Consider the following 22869-nt stretch of genomic DNA (forward strand, 5'->3'; position numbering starts at 1 on the left):
CCACTGTATCTAGGTCATTTATAAAAATGTTGAACAACACCGGGGCCAGGACAGAGCCTTGTGGTACCACACTTGAAACACTCTTCCAAATAAATGTACAACCATTTATTACCACTCTTTGAGTACGATCATTGAGCCAGTTATGAATCCAAGTAACTGTGGCCTCTTCAATCACAAACTTGGTGATTTTTTTCAATAATGATAGTATGAGATATTTTATCAAATGATTCTCTGAAGTCGAGATATACTATAGCTACCGTATTTCCCTCATCCACCCAGTCAGTGATTCCATAATAGTATAGTCTGGAAAGACTTGTTTGCTACAAACCCATGCTGGCTCTGGTTAATTACTGTATTCTTATACGAGTAGAGTGTGATCCGATTTTCTGGATGTGGAGAATTTAAAAAAAAAAAAAAAAAGTTTCTCCGTCTTCTCCACGTAGTGTGTCTGTGAAAATCAGAGTGCACTTGGATGTCATCTGAGTACGGTCCAATGTTTTCCATGGACCCATAGACATGAATGGGCGACTGCCATCTGATTATTGGAGGCAAATCGTGCTGCGATTTTTTCCTCAAACCAAAAAAAAAATTGAACATGTGTACAGCCACATAAAAACATGGGGATGAGTGCCATGCATCAAAATGACAGATGGCACTCATCCGACTTTTACACTTGTCTGCACAGGCTTTAACATGGAGGCGACTGAAGGACAGGTCTGGTCAGATATCCATCAGCAGTCATCTCTAGACAGGAGAGCAGTGCAGTCACTGCGGAAGGCTGTACTAACAAGTGCAGGAGGAAAACCTGTAATACTTATATAGTGTAGTAAGTGCCACAAAATCATGTCTCCAACACATTTGCTAAATTAAAGATAAAGTGACCAATACTTTTTAACACTTATTCTATCGCAAACGACAAAGATGGTTGGATATTCAGCACATTACACAGCAAAGACGTCTCTTGGTTGCCTGAGTTAGGGGTCACAACTGTTATGGTGATAAACTAAGATGTCATTTTTTTGTTTACCAGTTAGATCATAATTGTGGAAACGCAGACAGAGTAGGGACTGTGCTACTCATGTATGCTGACTCTCTCTAAATGTTTAAAGACTACTTCCTAGCCTCTTCACAAATAATGTAAGCTGCGAATGTGCCGTTTTTAAAATGCTTAACTTGCAACATGCCCACAGTTTATCACCATTAATTTGCTGTGCAGTATGTGCTGATGCCATTTTTAATCTTACAGTGCTTCATTGATGATAAATATCTCCACAACGTCATCAATATATATATGTCATGGCTGCAATTGCCAAACATTTGGCCTCATGTAAAAACGTGCTCATTAGGTGTTGGAGAAGGAAAAATTTAAAGCATAGTTTGCCATTCCAAAATGTGAATGCTTGTTACACTAGAAAATATTTCTGAGAGTATATCGCCCTCTACTGCCATATGTGTAGAAGTGGCCCTGTATACAAGTGAATAGCAGAACAATGGAAGTCTTATCGGGAAACAATAGGGGATCTCATTGAATTTTACTATGTTGTTTATTACAATCAAATGTCTATAAACAATCATTGTTTATTAAGGATAGAATGAAGTATTCTTCCATTAGATTGCAGAAACTCCAGGAAATTGTCTCTATGATCTTTACTTCCTACTAAAAAATAGGGGGGGGGGAACCAAAAAAAAGACAATCTAATAGTCCATATTTGTGAATACAAAGTAGCTATATTTAAGTAATGTAAACAGGCATGAATAGGCGTGGGTTAAAATTGGATAAACACACAACTATTCATACAGGGGGCACATGGGACCATATGAGCAAATTATGTCATTTACACACATAACTTCCATAGTAATCATGGTACAAATCCTCTATATGATTTGTGGATAGAATGGAAAGTATGATCAGCAGTATGGTGTCAGGATGAGGTACCAGAAATCCTAATGGTCAAATAAAATGTAATACTTAGAGATAAATGGTAAAGGTAAATAACATATTCTGGTCACTCATTACCGGGAGCAGTTCACCAACAGAATCCCAATGGTCCACCCGCCGGCCCCGGCTTATGCGGGTGAGAACTGCTCCAGGTAATGAGTGACCAGAATATATTATTTATTTTTACAGGCTGGCCCTGTTTCCCAGATTACTTCTGATGGTGAAGACGCCGGGGCCACTTACAATGCCCTAGATCCTGAATCCGCCCTCAATCTGTACACCCAGGGAAGAGGGGAGTAGAAGTGTACCTTTAAAACACCATCCAAACTAACAAGGTAATATAAACAGGGATAACAGAAAATACCAAATATACTCAAACATGTAACAGAGGTGAACACTGGGGAGTGGAGGATGGGGTTAAACCCAAGTAGGAGAAGAAAGGGAATTATCACATACTCAAAACCTAACAGTCACAGATAAATACACCAACTGCCTACTCAAATAACCACCGACAACCTCCAAGCCATGCAGCATAAGCTAGTTTGGATGATGAGTGTTAGGACCCAGATTATATAGGAGATGGTAGTGGCTAACAGTGCTCAGCTGAGAGCCTTAGCTCCAGGAGCTCTCAACTAAGAAGATTAACCCCTGCATTGCCCAAAGAAATATACACCATTTAATATGAAGGTGAAGTGCTTCTAATCAGTGCAGGAGTAGGAGAAATCAGATGCTGTGGTCTTCTGGCCCCTCTCTGTCACAGTAAACCGTGACATCCGTCTATCCGCCAGGTACCACTGACATGGATGCCGGACTGGAGTCCCAGAAACTGATCCACTCATCTCTAACTTTAAATAGGCGGATACTGCCAAAAATTATGTCCAACAGAACAAAGAGACTTCGTTTGCTTCATTACAGTCCATGGACCTATTGGCGAATCTTGTTTGTCAGAGCATGACAGAGCCACAGACGTGGAGCTAAAACATAATGTGAACAAAGCCTAATCCAGTACAAAAAACAGCTGCGTTTTATTGCTCTTCTAACATATACTCTTTGTGTATTTTCTATTTGTGCTGCAGATCTAAATTGTCTATCCAGAGCTCCCTGTCCAATTTTGTTTTATTGAGTCCACAAGGATCTAGATACAAACTTTAAAACTGCTGCAAACTTTCTGCCTTATGAAGAAACAATGTACTTATAATCCCTACAGCAATGTATCAGACACAGGCAAGGAGCAGCCTCTGTGCTGAGCACGGTTCTCATAAAGGCTGAAGATTGATTTCCCATCTTTCCAAAGAATGTTACTGAATGATTACCTGAATTATAGCTTAGGTGGACATCAGAAATGCGTCTAAAATAAGCAAAATACGGAGATTGTACATTTTTTCATGAACTTTTAATTAGAGAAGAGCAGATCAAACAGCGGAGGATCCAGTTTGATGAAATTCGAACACTGTTATTCCCTTCACAATTTGCAAAAACAAAATAAAAAATCAGAGCACTCAACCCAGCACCATCTCCAACACTGCAGAGGCATAAGAGAGCGGGCTAATGTGTTTATGCATGGCTGTGCGGCTTCCTATAATGTCCTGCAACTATGGCATTTAGCGGATTCTCATACCTTGTACAGTGGTTGTCAGTACCTGAGACATAACAGATCAGCGGTTCTAAGTGGAGCACAGTTTGTACGGCAGTGTCATTTACTATCTTCAGAGACAATGGGTAAGTCTCTTTCTTCTATAGAGTGTAAGTTCCTATTGTCAGTGAGGTCCTCTCTCGTTATTCTATAAAGTGTAAGCTCTTATGGCCAATGGGGTCCTCTCTCTCTCCTATAGAGTGTAAGCTCATATGGTCATCATGATTCCTCTCATTCTTCTATAAAGTGTAAGCTCTTATGGTCAGCGGGTTCCTCTCTCTCTTCTGTAGAGTGTAAGCTCTTATGGCCAGCGGGTTCCTCTCTCTCTTCTGTAAAAAGTCTTAGTTACTCACCGGTTAACGGTATTTTTCGGAGTCCATGACAGCACCACCTGAGAGAGGGGATCCGCCCTTCAGGAACAACCTACAGATACATAAGGACGGCGCCTCTCCCACGCATCAGTTGGATTACAGAGCCCAAGAGGACCACCAAGGTTAATGACATGATTTAAGTACAACACTATTACTATTTGACTATTAATTACCAGTGTACATAAGAGGAAGAAGTGCACGCCCAAACCAAATGAAAGGGGGGGAATCTATGGGTGCTGTCATGGACTCCGTAAAATACCGTTAACCAGTGAGTAACTAAGACTTTATTCGGTCGTCCATGACAGCAACACCTGAGAGAATTACAGAGAGTAATAACTACTTAGGGAGGGACTACAGCCTGCAGAACCCTTACACCAAAGGAGAGGTCTGAGGAAGCACCCAAGTCTAGTCTATAATGGTTGTAAAAGGTGCTCGGAGAGGACCACGTAAGCTGCCTTACATATCTGGTTGATTGAGACTCCTGATCTCTCTGCCCACGAGGTAGCCATGGCTCTGGTGGAGTGCGCCCTCAGCTTGACAGGAGCCGACCTGCCCTTCGAGGTGTATGCTAATGAAATGGCTTCCCTAATCCATTTAGCTAGCAAGCTTTTTGATGCCCTAAGGCCTTTCCTAGTGCCCTGGTAGGAGACAAACAGGGCATTATCTTTTCTCCAGGGTTCCGTAACCGCCAGGTATTCCAGGAGGCATCTCCTAACATCCAGGGTATGTAATTTCCTTTCCTTCTCATTAGTTGGATTAGGGATAAAAGATGGAAGAACTATTTCCTGTGTCCTATGGAACCTGGAGGCTACCTTCGGTATGTATGCTGGATCAGGTCTCAGTATTACCCTATCATTTGAGTATAAGGGGGAAGCCTAGATAACGCCTGGATGTCGCTTACTCGGCAAGCTGATGTCAGTGCTACCAGGAAGGCTACCTTGAGGGACAGAGTCTTTATGGAGGTTGCTGCAATAGGTTCAAACGGAGCTTCTGTCATAGCGGTGAGGACAAGGTTCAAATCCCTCGCCATGAACCTCTCTTTACATACTGGCCTAGATCTATCTGCTGCTTTAATGAACCTGTTGACCCAGTAATTACCGGTGATGCTACAGTTAAAGAGGGCCCCTAAGGCGGACACCTGCACCTTAAGGGTACTGCTGGAAAGCCCCATGTCCAGGCCTTTTTGGAGAAACTCTAGAATCTGATTAATCGGGGCTGCTTGACCAGCCACTACACGTGATTCCTGAAGGAATCTTTTCCAGATTCTGCCATAAATCTGGGTTGTAATAGTTTTCCTGCTTTTGAGTAGAGTATTAATCAGGGCTGGAGAGAAACCTCTATCTTTTAGTAGTGTCCATTCAAAATCCATGCCGTCAGATGTAGGCCAGCCACCTGAGGATGGTAAACTGGGCCCTGGGATAGGAGATCCGGGACCTCTGGTAGGACCCATGGATCGGACTCTGACATCGTCCTGAGGCACGAGAACCATGCCCTCCTGCGCCAGAACGGAGCGATCACTATGACCCTTGCTTTGTCCTTCTTGACTTTCCTTAGTACGAGGGGTAGCAGGGACAGGGGAGGGAAGGCATACGCTAGTTTGAAGTTCCATTTTACCGGCAGAGCGTCTACCGCCAGGGTACTCTCCCGGGGATTTAGTGAGCAAAATTGTGTCACTTTCCTGTTTTCCCTGGATCCACCTCTGGTTGCCCCCACTTTTGCACAATCAGGTCAAAGATGGCGGGTTTTAGGGACCATTCCCCTTGCCTTAGGGGATTGCGACTTAGGTAGTCTGCTGCGATGTTTTCTCTCCCTTTTATATGCAGGGCTGATAAGGACAGAAAATGTTGCTCTGCCAGTTTGAACATACGATCTGCTACGTTCCTCAGGGGTCAGGAACGAGTCCCACCCTGGTGGTTGATATAAGCCAAGGTGACCTGATTGTCGGAGAGTGTTCGTACGTGATGACCCTGTAGATACACAAGGAGCTCTTTAAGCTCCTGTTCCACTGCTGTTAACTCCTTCAGGTTAGAGGACATTTCTATCTGATGATGCTCCCATAGACCCTGGACTAAAATCTCCCCCATATGTGCTCCCCAACCGGAGGGACTTGCGTCCGTGGTGACTATGCGGGTTACCTCATATTCCCATGGACACCCCTTAGATAGATTATTTTCATCAAGCCACCAATTGAGGGATTCTACAGTGCCTCGTGATAAGGTTAGCTGACCTTTTAGGCAACCCCCAAGGATTTTCTCATATGCTAGAACCTCAGCCTGTAATTCCCATGTATGGAACTGGGCCCACTGGACCGCTGGGATGCAGGACGAAAGGGAACCCAACAGGGACATGGCCTTCCTGAGGGACATGGTGGGGTTGTTGGAGGCGTTCAGGACCTGTTGTTGTAGGCAAACTAACTTTTCTGGGGGCAGACGGCACTCCTGGATTTGGGAATCTAGGATTAGGCCCAAGAATTGCTGGATTCTTCTTGGCTGAAGACGAGACTTTTTGACATTTAGCATCCACCCTTGCCGTTCCAAGGCAGACATTGTGTCGCGTAATTGCTTCAGACAATGATCCGCCATCTTGCCTACAATGAGGAAGTCATCTAGGTAGGGGACCACTAGGATATCTGATTCACGCAGGTGAGCCACAACCTCTGAAACAACCTTGGTAAAAATCTATGGGGCGACTGCAATACCAAAGGGGAGGGCACCATATTGGAAGTGCTGGACTGACCCATCTAAGTGAACTGCGACCCTGAGGAAACGCTGATGAGCTGCGTGAATGGGAATATGGTAGTAGGCGTCTTAAATCTAACACCACCATAAAGCAGTTTTTAAACAACAACTTTATTGCAGAGTAGATGGTTTCCATCTTAAACGGGTGAGTAATGAGAAAATTATTTATTTAGGGACTTCAGGTTAATAATAGTCCTAAAGGACCCGTCCGGTTTGCGGACCAGAAACAGAGGGGAGTAGAACCCTCTACCCCTATCTGCCTCCGGCACTGGTAGCAGCACCTTTTTATTACATAGGACCCGAATTTCCGATTCCAGAGCAGCCTGCTCTGATGGAGAAGACATGAGAGGAGTGATCGTGAACTTGTTTTGGGAAACCCGGGAACATTCTAATCAGAGCCCCGTGGCTATTACATCCAAGATCCAGTTACTACTGGAAATGAGGGCCCAAGCCGGGTAGAAGGCTGATAGTCATCGGGCCAGTTTCTTGGCCTCCCGGGAAACCCCCTCCTGGTGTCCCCTTGCTCTAAACATGAAGCCAGTACCTCTTCTTCTTCTGTCATCCCATCTGCCATGGTCCCTGGACGACCTTCTACGAGGACAACGTCTCCTGGTGAAGGGACGTCTGTAGGAAGGGGTTGGTAGAGAAGGGAAGTTCTTCTTATCAACTCCTGCTTTTTCTAACAGCTCGTCTAACACTGGCCCGAATAAATATTCAACCTCGCAAGGGATGGAGCAGAGACGAGACCTTGCCTGGATGTCCTCCGACCAACATTTTAACCATAGAGCCCTTCTTGCGGCATTGGATAGGCCCGCAGCTCAGGCCGCCATCCTTGCCGAGTCTGCCGAAGCATCGGCTAGAAAAGCGGCCGCGTTCTGAATCGATGCTAAGGACCTTGAAATGGACTCTAGAGGCACCATCCTCAAGTTGGGACTCCAGCTGATCCAGCCAGACCATCATGGAACTGGCCATGCAGATGGCCGCAACAGCTGGTCTCAAAGCGCCAGCCGACATCTCCCATGTCCCTTTCAGAAAGGAGTCCGCCTTCCTATCCAACGGGTCCTTTAGAGAGGCCATGTCATCAAAAGGGATGGAGGACTTTTGGAAGCCTTGGCTACGGCTGCGTCAAGTTTCGGCGCTTTGTCCCATCTGTCCACCAAGGAGTCATCAAAAGGATATCTCCTTTTAAAGGCCGGTGGAATGGAGCCCCCTTTTTTCCGACTTTTTCCATTCTCTATCTACCAGGTTTTTAACCTTGTCATTCAATTGGAAGGACCTACGTTTTTTCGGGTCTAGGCCCCCGAACATAAGATCCTGCGCTGACAAATCGGGTTTAGTGTCAGCCACTCCCAAGGTGGACCTTACAGATTTGACTAAACGGTCCACTTGATCAAGGGCAAACCAAAAGCAGTTAGCGTCTTCTTCTCAAGATGAAGCTGAGGAGGAAGTCGTGGGCGCTGAGGAATATTCGCCTCTCCCCGGGGCAGCTGAGGAGTCTGATTCTGAGACTTTTGCAGCTCTACTCTTCTTCGAGGTTTCACCCTGGGATAGGGATTTTAGGGAATTCTTCACCTCGGTCCTAATGATCTCCCTGAGGCTCGTGGTGAAGTGAGGGGTTTCTTCCGCCACCTGTAGGGGCGGGGAAAACATAAGGGGCTATATACTGTATTTTAACCCGCCGATCCTCCCTCTTTTTTTTTTTTTTTTTCCCTACCGTCTGTCGCATGCATGCAATTTTTTAGGGTAGGCTTCTGGCAAGGGAGCACTACAAAGGCCACATTCCCTGTTTTTCCTTTTACCAGAGCATTTCTTCCCCTAAGAGACAAAATATAAGGGGAACACTGTATCAGGGTACATTCACGAAGATCTCTTACCCAGGCAGAAGAATAGGTACCGGATCACGGGGGGAGCAAGTTGAATCCTTCGGTCTGAAGGAACTCTTGCGGCTAGGCTGCGCGCTTCGTCCTCGGTTCTTCACCTGGGAGCCTGGGTGGGACCTCTCTGAGGAACACTCCTGCTCCTGTTCCTGCTGGATTGCTGGAGCTTCTGGCTCAACCATTGCTGTACTGGGCCAACCGCAGCCTTGCAGCTTTCCTGCGACCTTTTATCCCCCCGGACGTCCGGCTAGCAGGGGTGTGCCAGGGGTTATGTCCCCACCCCCAACGGGAACCCCCCCCGCTGCCGACAACCATACCGCCGCTGCCTGGCGCACACCGGGAGGGAGAAGCCGGCTGGCACCCGACTTCCGGCCCGGCGCCTTCGTCCCCGCTCCCACCAACACGTCTCACGTTCTCGGCCTCCAGCAACGCGCGGGGACACGCAGGCCGACAGCGGCGCAGCGGCCGACTGGGCGCGGCCTACCCTCCCCCCGTGCCACCTCGGCCGGCGCAGCAGAACGGCCCAGATGGGAGACGCCGCAGGGAGCAGACCCGGAGGCCGGAGGGTTGGGGAATACTTACCGGTACTGGCATCGGAAAACGGCCGTCCTCCGGACCCCGTCCGCACCTGTTTCGCACGCTGGCATGGAGCCTTACCCGGACCCACCGCGGCGCTTCCAGGGACCCCGCACTGCCCGAGGTAGGAGATCCCCTCGCTACCTGGGTTGGACAGCCGGCCTGGGAACCCCTAACGTCCATAACGGCATGATCTGTAGGGAATCCCGTTCTTCAGGAACAGGAACCCAACTGATGCGTGGGAGAGGCGCCGCCCTTATGTATCTGTAGGTTGTTCCTGTTCCTGAAGGGCGGATCCCCTCTCTCAGGTGGTGCTGTCATGGACGACCGAATAATGTAAGCTCTTATGGTCAGCGGGTTCCTCTCTCTCTTCTGTAGAGTGTAAGCTCTTGTAGCCAGTGGGGTCCTCTCTCTCTCTTTCCTTTGAGTATAAGCTCATATGGTCATCAGAATTCCTCTCTCTTTCTCTTCTGTAAAGTGTAAGTTCTTATGGTCAGCGAGTTCCTCTCTCTCTCTCTCCTATAGAGTGTAAGCTCTTTTGGTCAGCGGGTTCCGGTGACAGGACAATTGTGTACAAGATAATTGTGTACGGACTATTGTGTACAGACAATTGTGTACAGGCCAATTGTGTACAATGACAATTGTGTACAAGGCAATTGTGTACAAGGCGATTGCCCTGTACACAATTGTCCTTGTACACAATTGTCCTTGGACACAATTGGCCTGTACACAATTTTCTGTACACAATTGTCCGTACACAATTATCTTGTACACAATTGTCATGGAACCGCGGGTTCCTCTCTCTCTTCTGTAGAGTGTAAGCTCTTGTGGCCAGTGCGGTCCTCTCTCTCTCCTGTAGAGTGTAAGCTCCTATGGTCAGCATGGCTCTCTCTCTCCCCTCACCCACATTTATTTTCCGTGCAATTACAAGCTTTCTAGTATTGGGATTCATGTGAATTTATTTACCGTGAATGGAATCTTTGGGAAAAATTCATCGAAGCATGCAAATCCGAATTTTAAGACTCTGCTCATCTCTACTTTCAATTATCTCAGTTCACACAAATAATCCTGATGTATATAATTGAATATCAGATTTATTCATCTATATTTGCCTTCCATTGAAGGATCTCCCTGAACTGAAGAGTGGGCTTTCAATACTTTTACACAAAAATAATCTGGCTCACAAACGACACTCCTTAGCATATTTGGGCAAACTGTAAGCTATACATGTATAGCTAAGTCTGATGCAGACTTCCATACACGTTACAAGGGTATATAGACAGAAGGTGCATCACAAACACTGCATAAACACAGCCAAAAATGAAAATTAGCTTATCCTATTGATCACGACTGGTTGGAGAAATAGACTTCAATCCACTGAAGTGTAAGTATGTTGAATGCAACCAGTGGAATGAGACCATTTGATGACTTTTTCTCCTACCTAAGCCTGATGATATACCTATATAGTAACCGGGAAAAAACACAGAAGAAAGGGAAAGTAAACTTGTATTAGACATTTTTTAGCAGTTTTTCCTTATGCACTAGAAGCCGCAGCAGTTTCACTTTATGTCAGGTTATGACAGTCTTTGGTAAGGAAGGAGGGCCTCAAACTGTCCCTAGAACTGGGAACCTAACTATCCGTGTCCCAGGGGTACTCTTAAGGTAGAGAGGCTCGAGTCTCCAATCTTATTATGCTCCTGTCAATGTCCTAAGTAGAGTTGAGCGACTTTAGTCGGATCGGGTTTCATGAAACAAAATTTGTTTCAGAAGAAACTGGTCCGACTAGGGCAAAAAAGTTGGAGTTTCGTCCGAAACCCGGCCCCAATGCAAGTCAATGGGAAATAAAACATGGATTTTTGTGATAACTCACCGTAAAATCCTTTTCTCCGAGACGCTCATTGGGGACACAGGTACTGTGGGTGTATGCTACTGCCGCTTGGAGGCTGACACTAAGTGAAAAAAAGAGGTTAGCTCCTCCTCCGCCGTATACACCCTCGCCCCGATTGCGGGCGGAAACCAGTTTGGTGCAAAAGCAGTAGGAGATCAAACAAAAATCAGACAACATCAACCTTAATACAGGTAACAACATGTCTAGAAAATAGCCACCCTTTCATACCGAAAGCATATTAATTAAATAAACAGAAGCCACTTGGCTAAAAGGGTGGGTGCTGTGTCCCCCCAATGAGCGTTTCGGAGAAAAGGATTTTACGGTGAGTTATCACAAAAATCCATGTTTCTCCTTCGCCTCATTGGGGGACACAGGTACTGTGGGACGTCCTACAGCAGTCCCTGGGTGGGAAGTTGACTCACCGATCCAAGCTACATGCACCTCTTGTCTAAAGGTGCGCCACTGCTGCTTGGAGAATCCTTCTACACAGGCTCGCATCCGCCAAAGCCTGAGTATGGACATTGTAATGTTTAGTAAACGTGTGCAGGCTGTACCAGGTTGCTGCCTTGCAAACCTGTTCCGCCGAAGCCTGGTGTCGAAGCGCCCAAGAGGCGCCCACTGCCCGAGTAGAGTGTGCTCTGATCCCTGCTGGAATCGGCGCGCCCCTGACGCGGTAGGATTCCTGAATAACCGAACAAATCCATTTGGCTATGGTCGATTTTGAGGCCGCAAGTCCCTTCCTGCAACCCTCAGGAAGCACGAACAGCGCGTCTGACTGACGAAAGGGTGCCATCCGCGACACGTACCTCCTGAGAGCTCTCACCAGGTCCAACGTATGAAGAGCCTTTTCCACACGGTGTACCGGTGCTGGACAGAAAGAGGGCAAGACAATATCCTCATTAATATGAAATGAGGAAACGACCTTTGGTAAAAAGGGGGAGCTGGTCTAAGAACCACCTTGTCTTTGTAAAAGGTCAGGAACGGGGCCCGGCAAGATAATGCTGCCAGCTCCGAGACCCTCCTGATCGATGTTATGGCTACCAGAAACACCACCTTCCAGGAAAGGTATGACAAAGAGACATCCTGCAGCGGCTCAAATGGAGTTTCCTGCAGAACACTTAGGACCAGGTTAATGTCCCAGGCGTCCAAAGGTGCCTTATAGGGAGGTACCAAGTGAGAGACCCCATGGATGAAAGTTTTAACCTGCAAGTTGGTAGCAATCCTGCGCTGAAAGAGGACGGATAAAGCCGACATCTGTCTTCTCAGAGAACTGGGAGCCAGGCCTGATTCTAAACCAGACTGAAGAAACGCCAAGATATTAGGGATGGAGAATTTCAGTGGTGAACAACCGTTGCCCCGGCACCATGCAAAGAAAACCTTCCAGGTGTGGTGGTAAACTCGTGCCGAGGTAGGCTTTCGGGCGCTAACCATCGTAGCAACCACCTTGCGCCCGAACCCCGCCTGTGTCAGAATCCAGGATTCAACGGCCAAGCCGTTAAACACAGGGCCCCTGAGTTCGGGTGGCAGATCGGCCCTTGAGACAGTAGATCTGGACGCTCTGGCAGGCGCCATGGCACGTCAATGAGCAGCTGCACTAGATCTGCGTACCACGCCCGACGACGCCAGTCTGGGGCCAGCAGAATCACTGGCACCCCCTCTGCCTTGATTTTCTTGATGACCCTTGGAAGCAGAGGCAGCGGGGGAAACAGGTATGGGAGGCAAAACTGATTTCATGACAGAACCAGCGCATCCACGGCGATTGCCTGCGGGTCCCGGGACCGCGCGAAAAACATGGACACCTTGGCATTCACCCTGGACGCCATCAGATCCACATGCGGAGTTCCCCACCATTGGCAAATCTGCTGAAAAACCTCTGGGTGAAGTGACCATTCTCCGGACGCAAGCTCCTGCCGGCTGAGAAAGTCTGCCGCCCAGTTCTCTATCCCCGGGACGTGGACCGCCGATATCAGCGAGCGGTTCCTCTCGGGCCAGCGAAGCACGTGCCCTACTTCGCGCATGGTTTCCCTGCTGCGGGTGCCCCCCTGGTGATTTATGTAAGCCACCGCCGTGGCGTTGTCCGACTGAATCCGGACGGGGTGGCCTACTAGAAGGTGATGGAATCGATGCAGAGTCAGTGGGATCGCCCCCGTATCTCCAACAAGTTGATCGGAAGGGTTGCCTCCTGCAGAGAACACCGTCCCTGGGTCGTGTGGTGGCGAAAAACCGCTCCCCAGCCGAAAAGGCTGGCGTCGGTTGTGACCACCAGCCACTGATCTGGGGGGAAGGGTTTCCCCTGAAGCAGGGAGGAACTAATTGTCCACCACTCTAGTGACTGCCTGACCTGAGAGGACAACCAGCACCGATGATCGAGCGTGAATGGGTTCTTGTCCCAGGCTGACAAGAGGGCGTGCTGCAGGGGACGAAGATGAAACTGGGCGAATGGGATCGCTTCCATTGCTGCCACCATTTTCCCCAGAATCCTCATGCCGAAACGGATGGTGTGCGGGACTGGTTGGCGCGGGACTCGCACCCCCTGCCGGAGGGCTAGGGCCTTGTCTCGAGGGAGACTTACCAACCCTCGGCAAGTGTCGAAGGTCATCCCTAAAAAGGAAATTCTCTGAGCTGGAACAAGGGATGACTTCTTCACATTGACCAACCACCCTAAGCGGGCAAGAGTATCTAGCGTAATGCTGACACTTTCCTCGCATGCCTGCCTTGAAGGGGCTTTGACCAAGAGGTCGTCTAAGTAGGTGAATACTACTATGCCCCGGGAGTGCAGGATGGCCATAGGGACTGCCATGACCTTTGTGAACACTCTGGGGGCCGTGGCTAGCCCGAAGGGCAGCGCTGCAAACTGAAAATGTAGACCGTTGATGACGAAGCGTAGAAACCTTTGATGCGGAGGGAAAATGGGGATATGCAGATAGGCGTCCTGGATATCGATAGAGGCCAAATACTCTCCCTGCCTCATTGCCGCTATGACTGAATGGAGAGATTCCATCCGAAAATGTCTGATCCTGATAAATCTGTTCAGGAACTTTAGATCCAAAACGGGCCTGACCGTCCTGTCCTTTTTGGGAACTGCGAACAGGTTGGAATAGAAGCCCTGCATCTTTTCGTTTTCCGGTACTGGAATGATAACTCCGTTGCAAGAGAGCGAATCAATGGCTTCTAGTAGAGCCCTTGCCCGGGTATCTACTTTGGGGAGCCGGGAAAGAAAAAAATCGTCTTGGGGGTACCTGACAAATTCTATTTTGTACCCTGTGGACACCGGCTCTCTCACCCATGCGTCGTGCGTGAAATTGAGCCAGGCGTGGTGAAACCGGAGTAGGCGGCCGCCTACCCCACTGGCCTGACAAACGCCCTGTTATTTGGCTGAAGATCTTTGGGACCTTGATCCCCTCGACCTAAGCACGCATCCTCCCCAATGGGATGGCTCTATATGAGACTTGTCGGTCCCTATTGCGATTGGGACGCCCTGATGCGGTGGAGTTGGCCGCTGTTGTCCACCCGGGGTTGCGAAAGGTCCGAAATCGCGCCTGCAACTGGTGACAAAACGGCTGTTTGGCCTTTTGCTGAGGAAGAAAGCCGCTCTTGCCTCCTGTGGAGTCAGAGATGAGCTGATCTAGCCTCTCTCCGAACAGGCGGCCACACTGGTAAGGTAGCGCTGTCAAGGACTTTTTTGAGGCTGACTCAGCCCGCCATGTCCTTAACCATAGCGCTCTCCTAATGGAGATTGCATTTGCGGCTGCAAGTGCAGAACAGTTGGCCGCATCTAAAGATGCATTAATCAAGTAGTCCGCCGCCATGGCTATCTGATTCGGTATTTCGGATACCTCCACTGGCAGACCTAGGTCCTGCAAGGCTCTATTCAAAGTTTCTGACCAAGAAATCATGGCCTTGGCTACCCATGTTGCTGCGAACGAGGGAGAAAGCACTGATCCTGATGCCTCAAACATTGAGCGAGCCAAGTTCTCTATGAGACGATCAGTGGGATCCTTAATAGAAGAACCACTAGGCACAGACAGTAAAGGTCTAGTAGCCAAGCGCGACACCGGTGAGTCCACCGTTGGGGATTCCGTCCACTTTTTACGGAGATCCGGGGGAAAAGGGTACTTCGCCTTGAGTGCCTTCTGACCTGTCAGGCCGTTCTCTGTGTTTTTGCACTATGTCCTCAAATTCAGGGTGAGTGCAAAATACTCTATGGGGACGCTTGACACGCTTAAATGACACCTTATGGCCCGCAGCCAGAGTGGAATCATCCTCAATCCCCAGAGTCTGGTTGATGGCCTCTATGAGACTGTCAACCGTTTCCTGACCACCTGGCGTACCTAGGTCCAGGGGCATATCCGAGTCATAGTCCGAGCCTTGTTCGCTATCGACTGCTGGTGACGGGGAGCGAGAAGCAGAGCTCATGGATGCCGAGGCACCGGATGGACCGGGAGACGCTGAGCGGGTTCGTTTCCCCCAGGTCTGCCTGGAGTGAGAGCGGCCCCTGCAGGCCGGAGGCTCGTGTGAGGTAGAGGACCCCTCTAAGACAGGAGAGCCACTGTCCCTGCCCCTATCTGGGGCTCGAAGGGACTCGATTGCTCTCGTAAGTGACGCCATACATTGCGACAGTGACAATGCCCATTACGGGGGACCTGTTACACTGGGCTCGGTCGCAGGGGAGGGCTCCTGAGCGCGTTCGGACTCGCAGGCTTCGCATACCCGTTTGGTCTGTGCCCGCGGAAAAGCCGACTGACAGGAGATGCATGCAGCGTAAAGGAACGTATGTGTCTTAGATTTTCCTGACATGCTGTACCTGACAGGTCTCAGTGCTGACGAACAAAACCGCTGGGGGAGGGCGCTCTTTGCTCCAGATAGCGCGGCCTGTCCGTGGGGCTGGGGCGCAGCACTTACCCCAGTCCTGTGTCCTCAGCGTGCAAGGCGCCGCTTTAATCTGCGCGCCAGTAGTGCAGGCTGTCCCCCGGAAGAAAAGGAAGGATCCTGGGGGCAGTCTTTTCTTTGCTGCCTAGTTCCGGCCTAAAGCCGGGGATTAAATTTCCTCAGGCGCCCGCCCAGGCGCTGGCTGAAGCCGGGGCCTCGATTTATTCCTCGGGGGGGGGGGGGGGGGGGGGGGCGGGTGAAACCGCCGGACCTCCCGAAACGCTCTGGAACCGGATCCCTGGACGCTGCAGGAGCCCTCCCTGGCCATCCACCTGTGTCCAGCTCAGGTAGAGGGGAGGGGGGCCCTAAACGATCAGGACGGTGCAGGCACCTTAACTCCATCTAACCCCCTGCAGGGGTGAGGAGAGGGACGGTCCGCCACCTTGCCCCCCGCAGTCTTTAGCATTTGTGGGGCAGTGGGGCCGCACGGACTAGGCTTGTGCCTCTGTGCAGCCTGGCGTTTCCATACCCTCAGGTGAACAAGGCTAAGTCCGGCATCATGTCCCACGGTGTGGGAGAGGATACGTGGAGGGACACTCATACGTGCTCGCCTGTTGTTGGTTTGGGGAGATCGGACCCTTTCAATAGGGTCCATCACCCGTATCTCACCTCCGTGGTCTGAAAATATCCCAAGTTGCGGGAGAGGATACGTGGAGGGACACTAGCACGTGCTCGCCCATTGTTGGTCTTATCTTCATGGGGAAAGAAAAAAAAAAAATGGTCAGTCTTGAGACAGACCGACGTGTGCCTCCAACAGAGACTAAGCAAAAAACTGGTTTCCGCCCGCAATCGGGGCGAGGGTGTATACGGCGGAGGAGGAGCTAACCTCTTTTTCACTTAGTGTCAGCCTCCAAGCGGCAGTAGCATACACCCACAGTACCTGTGTCCCCCAATGAGGCGAAGGAGAAAGTCGGCATTGAGCGGATGACATTCATCCACCCAATGCCGACTTTTATTCCCCATTGACTTGCATTGGGGTTGGGTTTCGGACGAAACTCCGACCTTTTTTTGCCCTTGTCGGACCAGTTTCATCTGAAACAAATTTTGTTTCATGAAACCCGATCCGACTAAAGTCGCTCAACTCAAGTCCTAAGCTGTCCCTTCTCTCTCCCCCAGGAGGCCTAGGACAGATATGTTCGTCTAAATACTCGTAAAACAAACAGGGGTAACAAAAAGCAACTTACATAGAAAAACACTCACCAAGGGTAAAGAGGAATAAAGTGAAGGATAGGAAGGTACAAACCAAATGGGAATAGGATAATGTAGAAAGCATACACCCAAAACAGATACTCTCCAGCAGCAACTACAAACTTCAACTTCAGCACACCAACTCCAGCAAGCCAGGAAGAAAAATTTTACTAGGCATGGATGAGAATTTTTTTTACAGAGAAAGAAAACGAGCAGGTCAAGAACAGCTGTGAGATTGAGCTGCATGTCTCTAACCAGCATACAAAGCGTCGTTAACCTCTTCAAGTCCATTTAATATGAGGAACAAAACACACAAGCTAAATGGAAGATCTGCGATTCACAGTACGTAGAGATCACCTAACCCCAGATCTCCCAGGAGACACTTTCTCTCTCTCTACTCCAGTATAATTTTATCACTTGCTGAAGACAGATCTGTACACAGATTTGAGCAGTTTTTGAAAGTGAATGATTAGTGAAGAGAAATGACTAATAAGTGAAAAAGGACTGATATTATTCCAATAAGATATATTATCAAGTTGTTTGTAATCTTCGCTTGTACTGTTGATTTATCGAAAAAAGTGTAATTAAAACAATTTTGTCTTTAATTAGTAAAGACAAGGCTTTATATCTCTGGCTACCATTTAACTGTTGGTGATCTCTGGGCAGCTGAAGACGCATGTCATCTAAGTCCAACGACCAAGGTTACGCAGTTATAATAAAAATCACACTTCATTATACAGAGTTTCTATCTGGTCTAGCAGCCCTAAATCGGAGAGATTTCCAGCGCTCTCTGATCATAGTGCATAAAGTGAATGACAGGCAATTAGAATTATTTCAATAAGAATGACAGACAGCTTCAGAAACAAACTTAATGCTGTCCAAACCTCTCAGTCATTTCAATAGACTAATGAGGACCAACACTACTTGGATGATTGGAAGGAAAAAACAGTCTGTCTTTTGGATCAGTAGTGATCGCGTATGTCTAATCTGTGAGAGTGGTGTCTAACCGCACAGACTTGTTATGGAGGCTGTACACCACTCCATACGTTCAGCACATGTAGAGAGGTGGTGTGACCAATCTCGGAGGTCTCAGGGTCTGGACCGTCACCGATCTGCAGCAATATACAACCTCTTATTATATTTATAAAAGTTATTTGAAATTAAGGTTATATTTCAAGGATAAAAACTGTATGAAAAGCAGAGGAATATTAAACTTTCTATCACAATACATAAAGAAATAAAACACACTCACGTGTAACATCCAAACTACATATTTCAATTCATAGTAAAAGTTGTAAGGGTGACAGCGCGTGTTATTATCATACGTCTGTCTATTACATGAGTAAACCCATTCGTTTTAATGAGAAGGCCATCCTCCATTTTCTCTGTGGTGGCACTGATGGGGAACTCAACACTTGCTGTCAGATTTCCAACAAGAAACTCTAGGATCAGCTTCTTGTCAGGGGCCCCACCGTGAAAAAAAAACCTTTAATATTTTTGCCCATGTTTAACATGACATGGGCAGGAGGAGCTGAGTAGATTAATATAAAGTATGATGGGAAAATAATTATAATTACTTGTAGTTTATTCATGGAAATCCCTGCTCATTCTATGCTCAGGAGTCCAGTGGGAGGTCTTATGCTCAGGAGTCCAGTGGGAGACCTTATGCTCAGGAGTCCAGTGGGAGGCCTCTGTACATGCAGAGATAGCTGTCATTCACTTCGTGAGACTGCTCCCTGAAATCCTTATCATTGAATGAGCACGGATTTAAGAGGGGTAATCTTTCAGCTTGTGTCGTCAAGAGGCAAGTATGTGTTGACGTGACCCTCCCAATGTGGAAGTGAGCGGAGCCAAATAACCCAGGTAAATGCATAAAATTGAAGTTGTACTGAATCTCTTCCTATATTTTCTATTTGATCTATACCGTGCAGCCCACAGACAGGACTGGGTGTGCAATGTGACAGATGAAAGACAAAAAGTTGTACTTACATATCTTATACCCAAGTCTTTCTGCATAGATCCGCTTAGCCATAAACTGCCCCTCAATCAGTGCTCGGATTTCAACATCTTTTGGGAATTCTGATACCTAACACATAACACAAGATGGAAGAGTCATAAAACGGTTATCACTTTAGCATCCATGGTTGGAAAAGACTACAGACAGTTGTGACGTCTCAGTGAGCTTATGTCAGGGCAGGGATAACGTTGTCATGATGTTTTGTCTGATTGTGATCTCGTTCTCCAGTTACAGTCTTTGTCAGGTAGAGAACATGATGGTTAGTTAAACTACACAAGGGTGGTATCGGCTGTTGGATGAAGAAGAAACAGGAAAAAAAAAAAAAAAGATAATCATCCAGCTTAAAACAGGCTGGTAAACACCGAACGAACGAGCAGAACGCTTGTTCATCAGGTACGAAAATATTTAAGATATGTTTAAAAATGGCCGTTATCAGCAGCACATTGGCCAGTGGAAAGAATACGTGTGCTGCCGAACATGATATTCTATGCACACAGAACGATCATATTAACAATTGTTCTGTGTGCAAAGAATGCCGACTGGCCAGTCTACACTGACCAGTAAATGACCGCCAATATTCTTCTATATAGCCAAATGGCTTAGAGCTTAGAGCCAAAGGCCCTAAGGTTATGTACAGATGGGGTCTCTTTCCAATGAGTGAAACACGCCATTTTTTCAAGAGGAAGATGCTTCAGGAAACGCTCGCTTTTTTGTTCAAGAAGCATCTTTTTTAAGTTGTAGTTTGTTTTTTCTTTTTTAGCCTTTTATGTTGCGTCTTTTTCACTGTTATTTTTTTTTAAACTCCATCCAACAATGAAGAAACTGTTTTAAAAAATGCTTAAAAAGATTTTTGTGCATCTTCCTGCCGTCTTTTGAGCCTTCGCATTGACTTGTACTGTAAAGCACAGAGAGTCTTCAGAGCGGAAAACGCCTGTAGAACTGTCTGCTCACCTTTTAACTGCTCTTTGGAAAAATCAAGCAGTTAAAAGACAATCTGAAGATCAGCTCTCCACCCTCCTATCAAGATCACATCTCACCACTTGCATGCTTGACCCCCTCCTGTCCCACCTCATCCCTATCCTCGCCACAGTCTTCATCCCTACTCTAACACACCTCTCCAACCTCTCACAAATGGTGCGTTCCCCTCATCCTTCAAAAATGCCTCGATCACACCCATCCTCAAAAAGACCTCGCTTGACCCATCCTCAGTGTCTAGATATCACCTGATATCTCATCTCCCTTATGCCTTAAAACTACTGGAACAGCATGTCCATCTTGAACGGTCCTCCCACCTCTCCTCCTGTTCCCTCTTTGACCAGTTACAATCTGGCTTCCGACTGCATCACTCAACTGAAAATGCCCTAACTAAAGTCACCAACGACCTACTAACCGCTAAGAGCAAGCGACACTACTCTGTCATCCTTTTCCTTGACCTGTCTTCTGCCTTCGACAATGTGGACCATTCCCTCCTGCTACAGATTCTCTCATCTCTTGGCATCAAAGGCTTGGCCCTATCCTGGATCTCATCATATCTAACAGACCGAACATTCAGTGTCTCCCTCTCCCACACCACCTCCTCACCTCGCCCCCTGCCTGTTGGTGTTCCTCAAGGCTCAGTTCTAGGACCCCTTCTCTTCTCCATCTACACCCTCGGCCTGGGACAGATCATAGAATCAGATGGTTTGCAGTATCATCTCTATGCCAATGACACGCAGATCTACCTATCTGGACCTGACCTCACCTCCTTACTGACCAAAATCCCACAATGTCTGTCTGCTATCTCAGCCTTCTTTTCTGCTCGCTTTCTAAAACTGAACATGGACAAAACAGAATTCATAATCCTTCCCCCATCTCACTCTACCCCTCCACCAGACCTATCCGTCAATGTCAATGGCTGCTCACTTTCCCCAGTCCCGCATGCTCGGTGCCTCGGGGTGATCCTAGACTCTGCCCTCTCAAGCCACATATCCAAACCCTTGCCTCCTCCTGCCATCTCAAACTCAAAAATATTTCCCGAATCCGTGCATTCCTTGACCATGAAACCTCAAAAACACTAGTGCATGCCCTTATCATCTCCCGCCTCGACTACTGCAACCGCCTACTCTCTGGCCTCCCCTCTAGCACTCTGGCACCACTCCAATCAATCCTACACTCTGCTGCCCGACTAATTTACCTGTCTCTCCATTATTCCCCAGCATCTCCTCTCTGCGAAGCCCTTCATTGGCTTCCTATTGCCCAGGGGCTCCAGTTCAAAACCCTAACTATGACATACAAAGTCATCCACAACTTGTCTCCTCCATACATCTGTGACACGGTCTCCCGGTACTTACTCACACGCAACCTTCGATCCTCTCAAGATCTCCTTCTCTACTCCCCTATTATCTTTTCTTCCCACAACTGCATACAAGACTTCTCCCGTGCATCCCCCATACTCTGGAACTCTCTACCCCAACACATCAGACTCTCGCCTACCATGGAAATCTTCAAAAAGAACCTGAAGACCTACCTCTACCGAAAAGCCTACAACCTGCAGTGATCCTCAGTCTACTAAACCGTCACACGACCAGCTCTACCCTCTCCTAGTGTGTCCTCACCCATCCCATATAGACTGAGCCCTCGCGGGCAGGGTCCTCTCTCCTTCTGTACTTGTGTGTGTCTTGTATTGCTCATGTTTATTGTACTGTATATTTGCCCCTTTTCACATGTAAAGCGCCAAGGGAAAAAAAAATGGCGCTATAAAAATGTATTATAATAATAATAATAATAATAATAATAATGATAAAGACTGAAAAGATATACAAATGCATATGTTATTTTTTTTGTGTTTAGCTGGTGCTTTTTCAGGCAGTTTTCAATGCTGAATCACCTGAAGAAAACATTGTGTGTACATACCCCAAAATGAATCACTTAAATAATAAGAAATAATAATAATCTTTTCATTTATAAAGCACCAACATATTCCACAGCGCTTTACAGTTTGCACACATTATCATTGTTGTCACCGATGGGGCTCACAATTTAGAGTTCCTATCACTAGGTCTTTGGAATGTGGGAGGAAACCCACACAAACACAGGGAGAACATACAAACTCCTTGCAGGGATTTGAACCCAGGACCCCAGCGCTGCAGTGCTAACCACTGAGCCACCATGCCCATAATAAACACTTACGTCAGCCTAATATTCCAGGGTTATAATATCTGAGGAGGTAGGGAACAGTAAATCTATGCAGTTTATGTCTTATTTACAAGTGTGGCTGTGAAGGGGAAATACATGGCCATTGTTTCCCGCCAGGTCACACGGCATATTTGTTGCAAAAATCAATTGCTCTACATGAACCTGGAGAAATCAATGTTAATACTACAGAAAAAAAGAACTCATTTCACATGTCTGGAATAGATATTCTAAGTCACAGAGAACTTCTTCATGGAATCTGCCACTTGTAAACAAACCCCGTGTGTCATTTCCCCCAGCGTGAAAGTCAGCCTAAGCATCTTGCTCATTTTAACTTGCCTTTTGGTTTTCTGTATCAAACCTGTGAACACCAACAGCTTGTGGTGTGATTTCCATAACATCAAAGTAAAAGCCTAAGAAGCAAAAAAAAAAAAAATAATAATTGTATCATAAATAACATAAGAAGTAACTGACAGTTTGCTGAAGACGTTACATAAATCTGGATTTTCCGTAAGTGTTCCGTATGGCAGCTCTACAGTGCC

At 47.5% G+C, this 22869-nt stretch overlaps 1 protein-coding gene across 10 annotated transcripts in view; it reads right to left on the reverse strand.

Moving 5' to 3' along the window:
- XYLB (xylulokinase) overlaps nucleotides 1–22869 on the reverse strand; it is a 331699-nt gene that overhangs the window by 161605 nt on the left and 147225 nt on the right. For all 10 annotated transcript variants that reach the window (XR_012233408.1, XM_073581548.1, XM_073581550.1 and 7 more), the window contains 2 exons: nucleotides 22667–22740; nucleotides 19129–19225 (listed from right to left, as the gene is read on the reverse strand). Coding sequence is in view for 9 of the 10 variants with exons in the window: in XM_073581548.1 (XP_073437649.1) it covers nucleotides 19129–19225; nucleotides 22667–22740 (171 nt within the window). In the remaining variant the exon portion in view is untranslated. The remainder of the gene's footprint in view (nucleotides 1–19128; nucleotides 19226–22666; nucleotides 22741–22869) is intronic.

This window comes from Dendrobates tinctorius, unplaced genomic scaffold (genome assembly GCF_039654945.1).
Source record: "Dendrobates tinctorius isolate UK_male_01 unplaced genomic scaffold, ASM3965494v1 ptg000070l, whole genome shotgun sequence".
In the NCBI taxonomy this organism is placed as follows: Eukaryota; Metazoa; Chordata; class Amphibia; order Anura; family Dendrobatidae; genus Dendrobates; species Dendrobates tinctorius.